Here is a 20,332-nt window from a genome sequence, read left to right as displayed (position 1 = left end):
CAAGTGAGCTCTATAGTTCTTTCTCTGGCACAGAAGCCATGGAGTATTCTAAATTTTGATCACTAACTCCTAACTAAATATGTGCTCAAGAAAACTGCGGTGATGTGAGAGGGCAGTTCTTCCTTCTGTGAGGAAGGGGCAGAGCTCCCTTGTACTGGAGTTTGAAGAGGCCAGGTACCCTTTTCCCATTTCTCATCTTACTAGCCCCATGTCTGTGTACACCAACACACCCACATGGTTTGTGACGGGTGCTGGGTTTTCTGGAAAAAGCACTCAGTCCTTGTCTTCCATACTGAAGTAGCTGAAAGTGGTGGCATACTTTTCTCATGTCTCTCTCCAAAGGTTTCCAGGTTCATGGCCATTGCCTGATTATTTCTTGGAAACCCAAGGCACCCTCCGCCGTGCCATCTCTACTCCCACTTGGGCAAGACACCAACTGTGTTTAGAGCTGTGCCGTGTATTTTTTTTAAAAATAGTTTGAGCAACCTCCTGTTCATAATTTCTTGAGAACTTCATCTCCTAAAAGCATTATGCCTTCCTCAAGTCCATTTTGAGAAGTAATATAATCATGTATTAGAAAACATGGTGTACTGTATGTAGTCTCATATAGAAAATGGAGGACAGATTATTTTTTGCTACTTTTAATAATGTTAAACAATTTGGGGACAAGGCAGGGAAAAAAAAAAAGGTTTTCCTGCCACGTGACCATTATTTGTTTCTTTTGACTGTGAGTCTCCTGGTCTTTCCTTAGTTCTAATGAGTAAGGTTTCACGGGTCAGAAAGACACTTTCAATTTAGCGAAACTGGAAGTCACTCCTCAGAAGAGGTCTGGGAGTACGTTACCATAGAGATGGGAAAGATAAACAGGGTCGGGTGTGCTACCTTTACAGAGGCTGATTTCTCTGAATGATGGTGGAGGTCAAGGGGCAGAGCGACAAACTCACTCTGCTCTTCCCTCTCTGGTTCTGGCCTGAGGATGAGAGTGAATTACTGTTGCCAACCGAGACAGTCCATTAACCTTCACAAGCCTGAACTCCCATTCACATAATTGTAAAATAAATATAGATGATGCAACCTGAGGGGCATCTCTGGTGTGTGCATTAGCCCTTTAGAAATTTAGGTACCTGCCCTTCCATGCTGCTCTGGTGAGGTTTTCAGGATGGAGATGCCCATTTGCAGTCCTGCATCCTCACCAGAAAGCACTACCTTGTCAACTCAACAGAGCAAGCTAAAGCACTGACTGGTTTGGTGGCAGAAACTGCAAAATCCCAATTATTTTGTTCTATACAGATGTTTCCTGCTCATGCTGTTTACGTTATTAGGAGCTTAAGCTAACACTTCAGCATCTTGCAGGATGTCTTTTAGCCGCTTCTCACATTGGTTAACTTATTTGGCAGTTAGTGTCTTTGGTTACATGGGCACGTGGTCAAACCTTGGAATGCTTTCAGTGGCTTTGTCGTGTTAGGAGGATGAATGAGTTTCTTGTTGGGTAAATGACACGGCATTTAGAGAGGGCTCCCCAACGGCAATGTGCTTTAGAGGGTTCCTGGCCAAAGGTAGGGAATTATAATTAATATTCTTCTCTCATGTAAGGTGCATACTTGGCAATGCTAAACAAGTAATACGGTAAGTTACTTTTGGAAAATAAGGTATCAGGTCACCTGAAAGCTGTCAAATATTAACAGCTTAAAAGTTGGGCTTTGAAGTAAAACAAAATGACAAAAAAGCTCGGGCTCAAATTCAGTGCTCCCTTGCGTTTGCTGTGCAATTTTAGATACATCACGGAACCTGAGCCTCTGTTTATTCATTTGTGAAATTAGGGTACACAGTAGCAGTCACTCAGCATCCTCTCCTCCTCAACCTACCCCACTCCCCAGCGCCAGGCGACCACTAATCTACTTTCTGTCTCTGTAGATTTGCCTAATCTGGACATTTCGTATAAATGGAATCACACAGTATCGGGCCTTTTGTGTCTGACCTCTTTCACTTAGCATGTTTTCAAGGTTCATCCATGTTATAGCATGTATCAGTACTTCATTCCTTTTAAGGGCCAAATAGTATTCCATCGTATCGATACACTATTTTGTTTATCTGTTCATTGGCTGATGGATATTTGCGTTGTTTCCACTTCGGGGCTATTATGAATAACGCTGCTTTAAATATTCATATATGTGTTTGCATGGACATACATTGCCACTTCTTTTGGGTATATACATAGAAATGAAATTATTGGATCATATGGTAACTCTATGTTTAATGTTTTGAGGAACCACCAAACTGTTTTCCAAAGTGGCTGCATCATTTTATATTCCCACTGGCAATACACGAGGGTTCCGTTCTCTCCACATCCTCGCGGTGGCTGTGAAGTGGTATCACATTGTAGTTTTGTTTTGCATTTCCCTGAAGACTAATGATGTTGAGCATCTTTTCCTGTGCTTATTAGTCATTTGTGTGTCTTCTCTGGAGACAGGTTAATTTAGAACTACTGATTCTTTGAGGCCTAACAATGACTTTATCAAACAGCCCTCCCCCAAAGGCAGGACAGGTGGCCACAGTGCAGAGAGTTAGGGTCCCATCAGCAAGAAGCAGCTTTTCATAAAAGCCTCTCAGTGGGATGGGAGAAGGCTTGGATTTAGAATCAGGATTCCCAGAGCTCCTTGAGTATGTTGACATTTTCACAGATTTCTTAAAGTAAGAGAACAGAAGTCTCTGTGTGAACTAAGCCTTGCTTATCGAGCTTTACTTGTTTGACATCATAGTAGGAACTTACAGTAGGACATTCTCAGGTTTTGTTTTTCCTTCTAGAAAATTAGGGTGTGCTTGAGGTAATCATGTCTGCTTCTAGGGCACAGGAAAGACTAAAACTAACCTTTGTAAAAAGGCTGCTATGTGCCTAGCTATTTGCATACATTGTCGTTAAATTCTCATGGCCACACTCTTTAGGTTGCTATTAGGATCCCCATTTTACTGATGAGATTGAAACTCAGATAAACTGTCATTTTTTGAAGACCACCAAACCGCTCGGGGGGGGAAACCGAACCAGATCTGTCTGGCTATAAACCTAGCCCTTCCCGTTGACTTTGCTGTTTGCCTTTGTTTTGCCCACTGCCCAACATGGGGAAGGCACTCTTCACATATTTGTAAACAGACTGCCTAATTGTCTTTCCAGAAAACATGGACCATTTGCACTCCCACCAGCATTCTATGAATATTCACTCAAATGTCCAGTCCCCAGGCATTTTGAAAAGTTCCAAGTGGTTCCACTTTTTGGTTACTTTCTTTGCTTGAAATTCTGTTTAACTTTGGCTGTATTGAAAAACAATTAACTGTGGCTCTTAAATTTTCTTTTAACTATTGAGCACTAATAGGGAAAATCAAGTCCTTGTTTGTAGGGAATACATTTTGGCTTGGAGATGTTTAGTCTAACTTCTAGTTTTAGTATTCGTATTTTGTGCCCGCATTTTTATTTTGGCTAATTTATCTATCCAGTAATGGTGAGGTTAAATCCCCTTCACAGTTTTGTTTTGGTCACGCTGAGTCAGGTAAAATTTTAATTTTGATTATTTTGATATATAAATGTGAAATGATAGGAAATGTGAATAAATGAATAAAACAAGCCTAGCTGATGGATACTGGTCACGAAAGAGTCTGCATTGCTCCTTCTCATGTTTATTGGGTCCAGGTCTCTGTTTCTGGCAATACGAAAGACTGGATAACTTGAAAATTCTCCCGATACAAAATAAAAATAGAAATTCTGACTTTAACATTTAAAGTGCCTTTTTGAATTCAGGAGAGCAATTTAGCATCATCCCTAAGGACATGGGCTCCCTGGGCAACCTGGGATTGCAGGTTTGAGGAGGAAGGAACGAACTGCCGCTACTCACAGATGACATGATTGTGTAGAAAATCGCGCTGATTTTGTCTCCATTGGACTGTGAGTTCCTTAAGAACTAGGTCATACGAATCTCTTATACTTCCACGGCTTACTGGGGTATACTAGGTGATCAGTTCATACGATTGAATGAATTAATGAATAGTCACTTTGTCTCCAGGTGATAGTGAGGGGACCAGATAGCATGAACATACACAATTACAGAGACAAACCCCATTTTCAGAAAATGATTTTAAAATTGTAGGCCTAAAATAGCTACATTAGGTGATGGTTTTTAAAAACTAGCATTCCCTGTACATTTAAGTGCATGTAGACAGAATTCACAGCAAGAGAGGCTGGGAAAATTAAACAGAAGTGTAATGGTCCCCTGGGAACTAAAGAACAATCGGGGGAAAAAAAATCTGAGATTACACTGAGTTAACCAGAAAAGTATAAGCGCTGGATTGACTGCGTTTATAGCTGGTCAGAGACTGAGGCCCATAAATTGTTTAGTTACATTTTGGTATTTCTGCTTGCATTGCCTTGGTTGAGAGCATTCTTCCCGGTGGAATGTCTAACCCTTCTCCCCGACCTGAATGAAGTGGATGGGTGTGATTAATGCCTGATAACTCCAGCCGCTCACTCATTAGGCAACTTTGGATTGAGCACCAGTATGTGCTAGCTAGCAGCTGCCCCAGGGTCTACAGATCTTGAGATGAGCTACACAGACTCTGCCCTGAGAAGCTCAAAGTCACGGGGAGGTACCACTCATTTGACTTTTAGTGTATACTGCCCTATAACATGTTAGTTACACACACTCCCACGTATTTTTTAAGATAGGCACATGTAATTATGCATGTTTACAAAATCTACGTGCATAATACATAAAATAGTTTGAAGTAGTACTGCAGAAAGTACTATTAAGTCATACTAAAATGAGTTCAGAATTAAGATTAAAATCAAACATATGCCCAGGCAAGTTACTCTGAACCTCAATTTCTCACTGCGAAATGGGGATATCTGGGAGAATCAATGACTTCAAGCATGCAACAGGGTGACCAATACACAGTAGATGGCTCAGCACCTGTCCGTTCCCTTTGTGTGCATGTATCGTGTTACCCCAAGCAAACCGCAAACCAGGTCTTCTTAAGGATGGGATTCATGTGTGTTCCTTGGACTCCTCCCCAGAGGTCAGCGTGGTACCATACACAGAGCAGAGTGATTGATTACAAGAGGGTCAACAGATATTTTAGAGAGCTCGCTATCGATCCAGCATTGTGCTGGGACCATCTTACCGGAGTGTTCTCAAGGTGTTTGGGAAATGAAGATTGATGTCCACTTAGATTTGGAATAACTGACTTTTCCTTTGTGGTTGAAGGTTGATGGTGAACTGATGCTGGCACCAGGATTTGCTGCCCCACCCAATCTGGATTATTCAGGCTACCACCAGTATATAGAAGAGATGCTTCCTCCGGAAAGCCCAGCACTGTATGGCCTCCACCCAGATGCTGAAATAGAATTCCTGACAGTCACATCCAACACTCTCTTCAGAGCTTTGCTGGAGATGCAGCCCAGGAATGCACTCAGCGGTGAAGAGCTGGGACAGTCCACAGAAGACAAGGTAGAGGGTCATTCTTTCTTTTCTATTGAGTTATACTGTATATACAGTAAAGTACACTAATCCTAAGTGCACAGCTAATGAAGTTTTTACCTTTGTGTGCACATAACCACCACCTGGATCAAAGTACAGAACATTTCCAGCACTCCAAAAGGATAGCCCTGCCCCTTACTGATCAGTACCCTCTGCACCCCAGACCAAAGGTACCCACCCTCCTTACCTGTCGCCACAGACTAGATGGAGTAGATTTCCCAGTGTTTAAACTTCAAATACATGCAGCCTTACAGGATGTACTAATTTATGTCTGGCTCCTTTCACTCCACATTTCATTGTGAGATTCATCCACGTCGCTGCATGAACCAATGGTTCATTTCTGTTTAGTATTTTACTATGTAATTCTTTATTTATATATATAAAATTCTTAATTTGCTCCTTCTATAGGGGATGGGTGTTCGGGTTCTTTCTAGCTTTTCATTACAATGACTATCACAGCCGTGCACATTCTTGTATAGTCTTTTGTCAGCATACAAAGGTTAACTCCCAAAGCTATCTGCTCATAATACTCATTCCTGTATACCCAGAAGTGGAATTGTTGGATCAAAGGGTATAATGTTCAGCTTTAGTAGATACTCCCAGTTTTCCAAAGTGGTACAACCACTCCTACACACTTCCACCCACCAGCAGTGTGTATGAGTTCCAGTTGCTCCTGCTTCTTGGGGTCTTGTTAGGGGTCATGGTATTTCTTTGTGGTTTTAACTTTGCATTCCTCAGTTAAGGAATAATACTGAACATTTTTTCATACGCTTATGGCCGTTTGGATACACTTTCGTGTGAAGTACCTGTCCACTTGCTTGCCCAATTTCTAATTGGGTTGTCAATCTTTTTCTTACTGATTTGTAAGAACTTTTATTTCAGATGTGTGTCCTTTGTTAGGTGTATGTATTGCAAATTTCTTCTCCACATGTGTGGCTTGCCTTTCATTCAGTGTGTTTTTGGCGCTGTCATTTTGTTACAGTGTCTTTTTTCACCTTTTCTTGGGAGATCCTTCTTTTGAAGGTTCTTATTACCATAGAATGATGGGGATGAGAAATGGACATCAAATAATTTTTTTTACCTTTGGATTAAAATCTTCTCATTAATGTAAAACCTGAATAGCTTATTTTTCCCTCAATAAATTAGCCTCTGTTTCTCTCAGAATTATCAATCAAGGATTCAGTGTGTGGAAACACAATAAACATCAGGTCTAATTATAGTGAGGTCCCAGGAACTTGCCATATTATTTCTTGAAATTTTTCAATTATTTCTTGAAAGGAGGCCATTCATTGAGACACTTGTTTGTAATTTAGAAGCTTTAGAATTTGTTACAGCACGTTTTATCCTATATACTAACATCTTCCCTATAAGAATTTAGATTTTTAAAAAGATGAACGTATTTAAAAATCCATCCATTTGGGAAGATCTATAGTATTAATAGATGCAGAGAGGTGGATGAGGTCTTCATCTAGTTCTGGGGCTTCAATCTCTCCAGGGAGGCAGCTGATATTACACCAGAAAATGCCAAGCAAACGAGGTAAAGATGCCTCAGCATCTCCTACAAGCAGACTGGTTGTACCAACCACCATCTACTAGGTGTTTATATACTAGGCACTACAGAAAGTGCTTTACAAATATGCCAATTTAATCTGCAACAGCTCTGGGTAGTATCGGAATCTCTCTTTTGGAGATAAGCTTAGGTGACTTCCCAAAGCCAGACAGCTAGAAAGGGCCAGTGAAGGAAACCAGGTTGTAGCTGAGTCCCAAAGCCTTTCCTGGACCTAAGTTCTCTACAGCGCTGTGTTTCATACTCTGTACTGCTGCTGTAAATAAGCTCAAGATTTCAGGATCTGACAGATGACCTGCCAGGGTGCTAATAAAGCAATCTGCACGCATCCGTCAGAGCCACAGGCAGTAATGCGAGAAATAAATGAAAGAGGGAAAGCTGCCTGAGGCTGAAGACAGGCAATATCTTCCGACCTTTTGTCCTTCTTAGGTATTTGTTGGTTTTCCCAGCTCTGTAAAACTGCATCGTTGGAATAAATACCCACATCAGAGCACTATGTACATATGCACGTCTTCAGTGAACAAATCCTTCCTTTCTTTAGGGCAACAGCTACAAAAGATAGAGGCTTCCTTGTTGTTGGAAATATTGATCCAAATTGCCCCCCAAATTTTAGGATGTGTCAGTTGCAAGGGCAGCATCGCAGAGTCACCAGAATTAACTCAAGTGTAAAGGGCATCTTTGGTTCATGTGACTTTTCGAATAACTTTTCTAAAATAGCAGATTGCAAAATGGCCTACCCAGATATTGGGGTTCTCCATCCTCTGATCCTGTCTTTACAAAGAAATGAAATGTAGTCGATGAGAGAGAGTTCTTATGTTCCCTAAATGCTAACAGTAAATAAACTACAAACAAATAGTAGCACCTCCCTGACGAGACTGTGGGATGTCAAGGAGGGGAGGGCTGCACCGATTGAGGGAGTTGGCGGTGCCACTCTGCCCCCCTCCTGGGCGTTAGTAGGCATCTTTTAAACTCATGAGCAAGCATCTTTGGGAGTCATATGATACAGTCTCAGACTTAAAAAAAAAAAAAAAAAATAGAGGCTATATAGTCACCATGACCAAAAATGAAATAGAAAGGAGCTAAATCTTTGTGTTTGTTAATGATTTAAGGTTAAGAATGTCTTGGATGACATTTTGGAGAAACTTCCAGAAGAGTTCAACATGGCAGAGATAATGCATAAAAACCCAGACAGAAGCCCCTATGTCCTTGTCTGCTTCCAAGAATGTGAGAGGATGAATATTCTCCTTCGGGAAATCCGGGTGTCACTTCAACAATTAGACCTTGGATTGAAGGTAAGTTTAAAAGTGAGACTAGAGCAGCCTTCTTCACATTAAACGATACTCACTATGTGGCCTTTTTTCTCCCTGCAAGGGGGAGCTGACGCTGTGTCCTGACATGGAAGCCCAGCAGTCTGCGCTGAGTCACGATGCAGTACCAGAAAGCTGGAGCAAACTGGCGTACCCGTCTACTTACGGCCTGGCCCTGTGGTAAGTGCCCCACCCTGCTGCTGCCGGCCATCGCCAGCCTCACGGCTGGTTTGGTGTTCGGAATTATGCCTCATAGGAACCATGAAAAATGTACTTTGTGATTGTATTCAGCCATAACTGCGCAAACCACCACCAGTTTCACTTGAGTGAAAGGCAAAAATCAATTAGAGGTCAGGCTCAAAGCAAGATTCGAATTCTGCCTCTCACTGAATAGCTATCTGATCTAGGACAAAATACCTGACCTCTGTGTTTCAGTTTTTCATCTGAAAAATGTGGAGAACAGAATTCCCTCCCTGAGTGGATCAGATTTAAATGGCCACAGGAGGCACCCTTAAGTTTACCCTCACATCAGGTTATACCCTTATTTTCGAAGCCAGTGATTACTAATGCCATTTCACAGTGAACTCCTAAAGTGGTACACGGTAAACCAGACTGCCTACAATTTGGGGGTGTGACCGCAGTGATGTGCCACAAAGCCAGGGACAGAAATTCACAGCTCCCTGAAAGCCAGTGTTGTCTCCAACCACAACTTGGCCTTGGTAGTCAGCACCAGAAGTTTCACAAGGCTGGCTCTATTCTTGGCTTTTCCACATGGACATTCTTTCTTTCTTCTCACCTTCCTAAATTTTTCTTCCACGAACCAGAATGCTACGCTCATCCTTAAACTGGAAGGTCCCAATAGAATTCCAAGTGACCGCACGTTGGAACTGCCCCCGCCAGGCACGCAGGGGTTTGCTGGGGGTGGGGGGGTGCAGGGTGTGTGTGTGCAAACCCAGCGAAGGTGCCCTGTGGAAATGCCACAGATGGCAGCAAAGCATCACAGCAGGGAAGAGTGAGCAAAGCCCGTCAATGGATTTCTGTTAATGCTATGAATATCTAAACTCAGATTTTATATTTCCAATCAAAAAAAGGATTTATATTTACACTTAAATTTTATAGCAGTAACTTTAGACTTATCTCCACCATCTTATTTTGTGCTTCCTAAATTCTATATTTTTCTTAGCTGCTTCTTTTCCAAACTTTTCTGACTTCTGTTGGTTTAAGTTTTCTTTATCCCATGTTTATCCCTGTACAGTTCCTATTATTTTAGGAAGACTCTTGATGTTGTAACATAAACACTTTTGGTGTTTCTAACGCAACGTAAAGTCAATACTTTTTCCTTTAGACGTTTTAAGCTCCTCCTGATCTGGAACTGTAGTTCAACTTTAGTTTAATCCACAGTATTTTTGTTTTGTTTACACTCGGCGATTATTATTTTTTTTTTTTTTTTGCGGTATGCGGGCCTCTCACTGTTGTGGCCTCTCCCGTTGCGGAGCACAGGCTCCAGACGCACAGGCTCAGTGGCCATGGCTCACGGGCCCAGCTGCTCCACGGCATGTGGGATCTTCCCGGACCAGGGCACGAACCCGTGTCCCCTGCATCAACAGGCAGACTGTCAACCACTGTGCCACCGGGGAAGCCCCAGTCGGCGATTATTTTTGCTTAATAACACGTATAGATTTCTTTGTTCATTGTTGCTTTTTTTTTTCTTTTCTGTACTTTGATTTCCAAATAAGCTCTCCTACTCCAAATGATGTGGGTAGAACTGGTATTAATATCTCCACTTGACAGACGACTGAGACAGATTTCATGTTTCTCCCAAGACAATCCAAGTATTAATTCTTCTATATAAGTGATTTATAGATAAGTAATTTGTATACATGACAAATACAGAAGGAAAACCATTTAAACTTTTGTCATGAGATTCAAGACTTATTTTTGCTGTTGACAGACTTCCTTGGGAATGTTTTTAGGATGCTTTTGTCCAGGTCATTTGCAAAGATGGCCTGTGGTGAATTTGACGTATGTTTGAGAAAACGCAGTTATAAAACTCTTGTGGTATGGAGTATAGATCATTCAGAAAAATCATGTTAAAAGTATACAACATTATATTTGACCTGTGTCACCTGTAGAGAGTTGTCATAGTTCAGCTACTGTGCACTTGCAAAAATCATGTCAGATGACTTATTTTAAAGCCCAGCCACCTATGTTTTTTTTTCCTCACCACAAAGAGCATATCCAGAGACCATGCCATCAGCCATAGATACGGTAAGAACTGCCCTGCTGCATTATAGCCACCAAAGCGATGTTCCCTGAGAGATGTTTGCAAAACTTCTGTATTTCTGTTGTATTTTTCTTTTCTTTCTCGTCTTTTACGCCTTTGGCACAGGGTCCTATTTACTTTTAATCCTAAAATAAAAGTGAGCCCCTTTCCAGTTGGCATAAATTCAGGAAGTAAAGTTCAGGCCAGATTGGGGCCATGTGGTCAGCACTGAAAAAGGCAAAGAGGAAAGGAAAGAAACTGGGCTTGAGGTTCTCTGAGCTGCTGAATCAAGCATGACTTGAGTCAGATTTTCTCTGGAACCTTCAGTTATAGAATGCAAAAATGCCACTCATCACTGAAACAAGCAGCGGCAGCATAGATGCTGTGCACACCTCACCTGGGGCTCCTCTGTCCTGGATCCCCTCTGCATTGCCCTAAAGGAGGAAGTACACGGCAGGCTTCCAGTGTACGTGGTGGGGAGTAGATGGTATTGTGTCTGAATTCTCTTTACTGCCCTCTCACTCGATTAATGGTCTGTCTACCTGTGCGTAGAATTCTAGATACGATTATTTTCTCTCAGAACTTCAGTGTTATAACTGCATTGGCCTCTGGCGTTTATTGCGGCTAGTGAGTCTGTTCATAAATACCTGTCATTCCTTCACAACTAAGTTACTGTCTCTGGGAGGCTTTTAAGAATTTTTTTCTCTTGACCCTTAATGTATTAATATTCTGTAATCAATGCTCTGTAATCTTTACTGCTGTATTTAGGTATGGTCTTTTAAAAATGCATCTTACTTGGTACTGTGTGCTGTTACAAATGGGAGGCCACAGGTGTTTCCACCCTGTAAAATTCTTAGGCTTTCTTTCTCCAAATATTGCCCTTGCCATTCTCTTCACCTGCCTGAACTCGCATTATGTTCCATCTGTGTGTCCCCCCGTGTGTTCCGGGTGAGTCTGTCAGTTCTGGCTGACCTTCACTGTGTCTTCAATTGTCTCCTGTTCTCTTGCCTACTGTTTCTCCCCTGAATTTTTAGTTTCACGTTGCTTATTTTGAGGGGAGGGGAAAGTACCTGACCTAGTTTTTTTATTTATTTTTCTTAACATCTTTATTGGAGTATAATTGCTTTACAATGGTGTGTTAGTTTCTGCTTTACAACAAAATGAATCAGTTATATATATACATATGTTCCCATATCTCTTCCCTCTTGCGTCTCCCTCCCTCCCTATCCCACCCCTCTAGGTGGTCACAAAGCACCGAGCTGATCTCCCTGTGCTATGCGGCTGCTTCCCACTAGCTATCTAGTTTACGTTTGGTAGTGTATATATGTCCATGCCACTCTCTCGCTTTGTCACAGCTTACCCTTCCCCCTCCCCGTATCCTCAAGTCCATTCTCTAGTAGGTATGTGTCTTTATTCCTGTCTTACCCCTAGGTTCTTCATGACATTTTTTTTCTTAAATTCTATGTGTTAGCATACGGTATTTGTCTCTCTCTTACTTACTTCACCCTGTATGACAGACTCTAGCTCTATCCACCTCATTACAGATAGCTCAATTTCGTTTCTTTTTATGGCTGAGTAATATTCCATTGTATATATGTGCCACATCTTCTTTATCCATTCATCTGATGATGGACACTTAGGTTGTTTCCATCTCCAGGCTATTGTAAATAGAGCTGCAGTGAACATTTTGGTACATGACTCTTTTTGAATTATGGTTTTCTCAGGGTATATGCCCAATAGTGGGATTGCTGGGATATATGGTAATTCTATTTGTAGTTTTTTAAGGAACCTCCATACTGTTCTCCACAGTGGCTGTATCAATTTACATTCCCACCAACAGTGCAAGAGGGTTCCCTTTTCTCCACACCCTCTCCAGCATTTATGGTTTGTATATTTTTTGATGATGGCCATTCTGACTGGTGTGAGATGATATCTCATTGTAGTTTTGATTTGCATTTCTCTAATGATTAATGATGTTGAGCATCCTTTCACGTGTTTGTTGGCAATCTGTATATCTTCTGTGGAGAAATGTCTATTTAGGTCTTCTGCCCATTTTTGGATTGGGTTTTTTTTTGTTATTAAGCTGCATGAGCTGCTTATAAATTTTGGAGATTAATCCTTTGCCTGACCTAGTTTTGTAATTTTGTTTTTATGACTGCCACCCTTTTTCTTTCTCAAGTTTAAACAAGTGTGTTAAAAGTCTTGATTTCAGATTCCTCTTACTTTTATTTTTTGGGTTCTCTATACCTTCCTGTTTATTGGATTTGCGAGTGGTTTTCCATGCCATATAATCAGTTGTCTTCATACTCAAATAACAGTTTGGCTGGTTATAAAAGTAAGTTAGCCCGTTCGTTGTCAGAGGACTTTGTAGGCATCGTTCTACTCTGCTTAAATGCTGCTGTGGAGGTGTCTGAAGCTAACATAATTTTTTCCCCTTTATATAAAGTCTTCGTATTTTTTCTTGGCTGTCCAGAGGAGTCTCTGTCTCCAGTCCACATTAAGATATATCTTTTTTTTTTGCGGTACACGGGCCTCTCACTGTTGTGGCCTCTCCCGTCGCGGAGCACAGGCTCCGGATGCGCAGGCTCAGCGGCCATGGCTCACGGGCCCAGCCGCTCTGCGGCATGTGGGATCCTCCCGGACGGGGGCACGAACCCGTGTCCCCTGCATCGGCAGGCGGACTCTCAACCACTGCGCCACCAGGGAAGCCCCTAAGATATATCTTAGTGTTGATTATTATGTGTCATATTTTCTTGCAACATATGTCCCTGATCATAATGATTCAAATTTGTAACTTAGGAAAACTCACATTTTCTAGAACTGTATTACTAAACGTGTGCTGTTTCATTCAGCATTCGTCCTATTTCTACCCTAACTCTTTAACTCCTTTTTTCCATTCAGCATTCGTCCTATTTCTACCCTAACTAACTCTTTAACTCCTTTTTTCCATTTCCTTTTGGTTTTTTTTTTACTATTCTGCCTTATGCTGCTTACCTTGTGCTTTCATTTCTGTAATTCTTTTCTGCGATTTTTCCAACTTAATTTCCTCACTTTTTCTTACCTTATCTGTTTAATGCATAATCTTGTTATACAATCACTCATTTTTAGAAAAACTTGTTGCTGCAGTGTTTACCCTCTTGTGACAACATTTTATCCTTGCTTTTCCTGTTCGTTGCCTTTCTTCTTTGTGGGATCTATCATGGAGTATGTTTTCCCTAAAACCAGCTATTTGAAAGAATTTAATATGGGGCAAGGCCCAGGGCCATGTTCTAACCTGGCAGGAATTTTCCTTGTGACCCAAGTTTAAAAAGCCTTTCCTCCTTCACGGCCCAATCTCAGACAGACGTTTCCTCCAAGTGGTGGTCTGTCGGGATGATTTCTCACTCAACCCTGCTTCCTTGGCAACTGTGAACGAAACAAGGTCCCAGGAAGTGTCAGTGCTACCTGCTGTGGCCCTCACCCTGGAGACCTTGCTTTGCTGCCTTTTTCCCTGGGCTCTTTGCTCTGTGCTCCATTTCCCTACTGTTTTTAGCAGTCCTTCGACCTACATTTCAGTATCTCCTCATTTTATGAAAGTTCATTTTTCCTTAGCTTCTGTGAGCTGGCTTCCTCACAGGTAAATTTTAGATACTTCCTACCTGGCCTAATAGCTGTGCCCACGGGATGAGAGAACCTGTGTAAAAACGGCAGTTTCTCACACCACAGGCTTTGGATGGATGGAAGATGGTTGGTTCCCTTAATAGCCTTTCCTTTCCCGCTTTCAGGTAATTACTGCACGTGGGAAGGCTAATGTCACGTTTTACTGCCCCTGCCTTTCCTGGCAACCTTCCCTTCGCCATCCTTAGACACACGGGGGGGGGGTGCTCTTTCCCGTGTGTCCCTGTGTACCTCCGTGTTGGCATCCGTCAGCCCGGATCATACACAGATCACCTGTGTAGAGTTACCACGTTTCACTGGGCGGATCTAAATAAAACAGTGGTTGAATAAACGGAGGCAAATTTTTCGGTCACGTTTCCCAGTGTTTCTTGTCCCCAATCTCAACGGGACATATAATCTAGCCCTTTAAAGGGACAGTGTTCTGCAAATCGTCAGCTAACGATTTCACTGGTTATCAGTTGTGGACCTCTCTACCACCACTCTTCACCCCGCGGACTCTAATCTTACTGAAAAACTTTATTACCAAAAAGCAAGTCTGTTTCTTCTTACCTTCTACTCACCAGGTTTAATGACCTCCTCTTGCGATGTCGGGAACTGGATACCTGGACACAAGATCTCGCCCTTCCGGCTGTGGTGTGGCTTTCTGGCTTCTTCAACCCTCAGTCCTTCTTAACTGGTAAGGGCTGGGGCAGGGCGGCCCCTGATGCTGACAGAGTCACACCCCCTAGCAGAACCCCAGCCACTCCCCCTGCCCTGGCCACTACAGATGAAACAAAACGCCCGGCAGGACAGGAGCAGCTAAGAGAGGTGGGATGGGGTTCACTCCGGTAAACGTTTCCCGTCACGGGCTGCCCGGTCTCTCACATCGGTTCCACTCTGGCACCGCAGAGCATAAGCATAAGCAAATGGGTATAGCCGTGCCAGTAAAACTCCGTCCACCAAGCAGGGAGGTGGTCCTGCTCTAGTGCAGCCACGTGGAACGCCCAAGAACACCCCGTGGGCCCAAAGCACGCCTCACTCAGGGAGATGCTCAGCTTAGACGGGTGGCTCCCAGGACCCTTCTGTCTGTGGCTTTATCCTACCCCATTCCTGTCCGTCCCCCTCCCAAAGCAATCATGCAGACCACGGCTCGAAGAAACGAGTGGCCACTGGATAAAATGTGCTTGACTGTTGAGGTTACCAAAAAAACGAAGGAGGATTATGGGCACCCCCCCAGGGAAGGCGCATACCTCCACGGGCTCCTCTTGGAAGGTAAGACGTCCCAAAGAGTGAACCTTTCTCACTCAGCTTCAAGTTGGTATTTGTCCTTTGTTTATTCCATTGCTCAGCACTCACTCACACTGGTGGTTATTTACCTCGTTTCCGGCTTTCGAACAATTTAAATGCTAAGACAGGTAGGATGTGTGTCCAATGTGAGCCAAATTTTAAGGCCATGGCTATCACTTAAAGACCTATACACTGAATTTACTTTGCTTTTGAATCAGTGCAAAAATCTTTCTTCTGCTTTTTAAAAAACTGTTTAACTTCACCCTTGTGGTAAAATACCAGATCTCTCTAAGCCTGTAAGATGCCAATGCATATTGTGAATCTCTGGGCAAAGGGGTAGACTATGCAGTAGCTTCCAAGTTCATTCACCCATGCATTTATCTTATCTTGTAGAACACTTCCTCTTACCTTAAAGGGCACTTGGAGAAATGCTTTCCAAGTCTCTGCCAAGATGCTCCTTTTTCACTTTCAACATCTGAACACGTGTGGCATGTGCTTTAAAGGCGGGGTAGGTGGTATAAACAACAAGTGACCTGAACTTAGACGAAGAAAAGAAGGTGCAGTGGGGAGGGAATGTGGTGAGTTGGACACGTCTTATACTGACCATAAGCATATGCAGATGCACTTCTTTAAAGGAAGGACAAACTAGTTTGCTTTACTGTATCTGTGATTCTCTCTCACGGAATCTGTTTTCATGTAAGTAAGGTTTACACCTTTTAAATTCGGATCATGTAGTTTACTGTTCACAGGAGAGAGTTCAGGCATTAGCACAGGAGCAAGAAGAGTCTCTGCTTACAGTGTATGCGTGGCCCCTGGGCAGCAAGTACCCTCATCTCCCTCCCATCTCAGTCATGGGCCAGCTCGCTAAGGAAGCCACTGATGAGGAGTGAAGTGACAAAACCGGAACGTTTATTGCCTACAACAAACAGAGGCTCAGTACCAACATACAGCACGGTTGTAACCCTTGGGTTTATGCTGTAGGTGCCAGATGGGACAGCCAGTCAGGAGCCATCGTGGACGCCTACCTCAAGGAGTTAAGGTCTGCAATGCCAGTCATCTTTGCAAAAGCCATACCCGCGGACAGACAGGAAACCCAACACACCTACGAGTGCCCTGTGTACAAAACCAAAACGAGGGGCCCCAACCGTGTCTGGACCTTCAGGTTGAAGAGCAAAGAAAAGGCGGCCAAATGGGTCCTGGCAGGCGTGGCCCTCCTGCTGGAGGCGTAACAACGGCCCTTGCAGAGGGGCTTCTATTCCTCCCGCCGGAGCACCGCGGAGATGTCCTTGTTCCCGCACGGTCGTTTATCCTACTGAGAGGCATAAAACAGAGTCCAGCTTATGTACCTTTTAAGTAACTAACTAACTTAGCATTCGTTGTTTTTAAACAAACACCATCTCTGAAAAGTAGAGAAGGGGGACAAAAAGAAGCAAATGTAGAAAAAAAAGATGGGAACCCTACTGAAAATGTTCATTTTTAGCTCTCCCCAGCCTTCCTGCAACACAAAAAAGAGTACAGTATAGATCACATTTTCATCAACGTTCCACTGAACCTCCAAAACAATATGGTTGGAAGTCTGCTCCCGGTCCATACACGCGGGAGCCTAGTTCTTGTAGATAAACAAGAAGTATTAGCCTTTATATTCTCTTAAAATATAGAAGCCACTGGCCCCAGGCAGCCGCTCCTCCTGGCCAGCAGCCCTCCAGTGTCCGGAATGTGACTGACAGTCCACTTTTTGTTCAAGTGTTAACAAAAATAAAACTCAAGATCTACAGGTAATTGCACCTTGTAATTTAGGGGAACATTTTCAATATAAATTTCCAATGACCCAGAGCAGCTTAAACTATGGTCACTTGTGATAAGGTAAACTTAAAGGGGACGTAACCCGTCACAAGCTGGCCTCCAGGGACTGGTTTGGGAGGTAAAAGATCAAGGCAACAAAGGCAAGAGCTGCTTACACAATGTTTTCTCTGGGGTAACTCTACCCCCCCCATCTAAACTATGTTTTTTAAATCAGCTGCAGATGCTTTTAACAATTCAATCTATAAACAGGCCTGCGTATACATATATGTCGATTCCTCTCTCGTCTTCCTGAGAAATCTTTTGAAGTATATAAACAAACAATCTTTAAAAAAAATATTTAGATCTACAAAGAATTTCTGTATACAAACACAACCATAAGAAATCTTAGGCACAAATGGCATGTCTTGTCGGAGTCCTCCATGGTGAGCTGGCTGGTTCTTCTCTTAGTTGTCTTTTACCAGCTGCTTTTGTAAGCTGAGAAAAAATGGGAAGCATTAGTGGGACGGAGGCACGAGCACAGCGGCATCCTAGGTTAGAGGCTCAACCATTCCCCGGAGTACCAAGCCCGAACTGGCTCTCCTGTCACCAGCTCAGGCCCAACTCCTCACGCACACACAGTGGTGCGGGCCGGCCCCCAGGGCCACTCGCCTGACTCCTGCGTCCCTACAAGCAGCCTCCTCGTCCGAGCGCACGTGGCCCAAGCCTCCCCTCTCCTTAGGGCTGCTTTGGGCCTTCACAGCTTTCCCTCAGCCTGCCTTGTAGACTCTTTACTGTTGGAGGCAGTCAGGGGGAAATTCTAGCAAAGGAGGGAACTTCCCGATAGGGAAAATACCAGTCCCGAGCTTGCCCAATGCAAAGAGACACAGGACGACTGGCACTCGACGTGGTTTCTAAGAAGCAACTGAAACAAGGCAACCCCGTACCTGCCTAGAGGGTCTCCCCGGCTGCACCCGGGAATTACCACCTCTGGTTTTGATTTGTGAGGCTTACCTCTCCAGATATTCCTTAACGTTATTATAACCGTAAAACTTGGCCAGATGAATGAGGATGCCTGTGGCACAGCGACCATCACGCTTCCGACAGTAACTGCAATTGCAGATGCCCCGGCAGGGAGGACACACCCAACCCTAGGGAAGCAATGGCAGCAGAAATGCCCCCGTTATCAACAGGCTCTCCCCGCAAGATGAGCTTCTGATTGAGCCTGGATCACTCAGCCTCTCCACCAATCTTTAATCACGTGAGACTCCTCAGATAATCCTTCACCCTGTGACAGGTACTAATGTCTCCTTCCCCTCGCATGTTTCAAAAAGGTCCAGAAAGGTTGATCACCCCAGATCACGCATGCAGAAACACTGAAACGTGTTGGTTTTAAACAGGACCAGGTGCATAGTTAGTAGACGTATGTTCAAAAAGTTTTGGAGAATTTCAGGTATCAGAGCAAGTGCAGGGCCCCTTACAACTTCACAGGTCACACGCCCAGGAGGTCGGCCCTGCTTCTGAGAGCATAGGGTTTCTCAAATCCCTCAACCTGAGTAGCAGTTTACATTCACCTGCAAACTCGGGACAGTCTATTTACCCCCATGACTGCTGCATAAGAAGTCTTGCAGCGGTTAAGAGCACAGACTCTGGAGCCAGACTGCCCAGGTTCAAGGGCATACACACTAACCATCATACTATGTATTATCTCATTTTACAGAGAGAACCAAAGTGTTGGGAGGCTAAAAGAATAACAACTGAAATAAACTGCACTAACAGACGTGAAATCTCAGAGCAGTGCAGGTGCGCACAGAAAGCACCCTACACCGCGGTATACCCACCCCCTGGGCCTGGCCCCGGCAAATCCAAGGTAAAGGACGCTGCTGGAGGAAAGGGACACAGGCTCGCCTGTACAAACCCTAACTCTAAGAAAGCTTGCCTCTGACCCTGGAAAGCGAAACACACTCTCTTCTCCAGTCCTATCTAGGGCAGGAAACTCTACTTTTCATTGCTGCCAGTCTCAAGAGGCAGAATGAAAAGGAGGGTGGTGAGGGGGGTCTACAAAACCCAGAGCTCTGCAGCTGCAGGTACCCGATAGAGGGCCCAGGAGCCCCGTCCTCAGCTTGCTCCCCTCACCGATACGACCCAGGCCGAGGCGAGCACTGTGCCTACCGGGTCCAGCAGCGCCGATCGCACATCCTCCCCGTAGCGATTCCGCAGGCAAGGCCCACAAAACTGTCCTCGCACCCCGCCGCAGCTCTGGTTCCGACACACCGTCTTGGTGTCAATGGTCTTCTGCCGACACTGGTGGCAAGTGTTACCCTGAGGCGGAAGGTGGTGGGTGGTGAACATGGGATTTGGAGGGGGAGGCCCACGAGGCCACACGGATATCCTAAATGCACAAAGCAGCCCTGCCTCTCCCCCAGAATCGAGCAGTGCTGTTTCTCTGGTACAAACACTGGCACTCTCTGGCAGCCTGTAAGCACTTTTAGTTCTGGGGCCAGAGAAGCCTCTTAGGGCAGATGAGACTGAGCCGGGAACCTGGAAGAAATGAAATGATCAGCTGGACAGAAATGATGGGAGAGACCAGAGCCCACAGGGATGACAGGTGACTGAGTGATAAGCCCTGGGCAGCATCGCACGGCTCCAACCCAGTTCCTAGCAATCCGGTTATGTTCAGGATAAAAATCTCCTGGTTTTAAAACGCTGGCAATTAAATTGAAAACCTTTTAACAGTATTTAAGACACTGTCCCATTATCTAAAAAGGATGCGAAACGACACAAAGCCATCCTCTACATTACCATTCTAAAAAACTTAACACATTTCCTACCTACCAAAGATATCCGATCAAACTTTAGTTTCTATTGGTTATATAAAATATATATTATACATACATTTTCAACAGTGTTAATACAGGGTTAATATTGGAAATATATTTCTGTTGGTTAGAAAAGCGTATTAGTTTTTTCA

General features: G+C 43.8%; 2 protein-coding genes across 6 annotated transcripts in view; one reads left to right on the top strand and one right to left on the bottom strand.

The window, feature by feature from the left end:
* The window catches only part of LOC137228975 (dynein axonemal heavy chain 11), a 141,202-nt gene extending 124,057 nt beyond the window's left edge, over nucleotides 1-17,145 (top strand). For both annotated transcript variants that reach the window (XM_067746172.1, XM_067746173.1), the window contains exons 32-37: nucleotides 5,250-5,492; nucleotides 8,199-8,381; nucleotides 8,461-8,576; nucleotides 14,880-14,992; nucleotides 15,427-15,567; nucleotides 16,564-17,145. In XM_067746172.1, coding sequence (XP_067602273.1) covers nucleotides 5,250-5,492; nucleotides 8,199-8,381; nucleotides 8,461-8,576; nucleotides 14,880-14,992; nucleotides 15,427-15,567; nucleotides 16,564-16,811 — 1,044 coding nt within the window. In that variant the 3' untranslated portion in view covers nucleotides 16,812-17,145. The remainder of the gene's footprint in view (nucleotides 1-5,249; nucleotides 5,493-8,198; nucleotides 8,382-8,460; nucleotides 8,577-14,879; nucleotides 14,993-15,426; nucleotides 15,568-16,563) is intronic.
* The window catches only part of CDCA7L (cell division cycle associated 7 like), a 51,069-nt gene continuing 47,206 nt past the window's right edge, over nucleotides 16,470-20,332 (bottom strand). For all 4 annotated transcript variants that reach the window (XM_067746175.1, XM_067746178.1, XM_067746177.1 and 1 more), the window contains 3 exons: nucleotides 19,534-19,683; nucleotides 18,376-18,512; nucleotides 16,470-17,859 (listed from right to left, as the gene is read on the bottom strand). In XM_067746175.1, coding sequence (XP_067602276.1) covers nucleotides 17,829-17,859; nucleotides 18,376-18,512; nucleotides 19,534-19,683 — 318 coding nt within the window. In that variant the 3' untranslated portion in view covers nucleotides 16,470-17,828. The remainder of the gene's footprint in view (nucleotides 17,860-18,375; nucleotides 18,513-19,533; nucleotides 19,684-20,332) is intronic.

This window comes from Pseudorca crassidens, chromosome 8 (assembly GCF_039906515.1).
Source record: "Pseudorca crassidens isolate mPseCra1 chromosome 8, mPseCra1.hap1, whole genome shotgun sequence".
Classification (NCBI taxonomy): domain Eukaryota; kingdom Metazoa; phylum Chordata; class Mammalia; order Artiodactyla; family Delphinidae; genus Pseudorca; species Pseudorca crassidens.
Note: the sequence above shows the minus strand (reverse complement) of the source record. Positions and strands in the feature narration are given on the sequence as shown.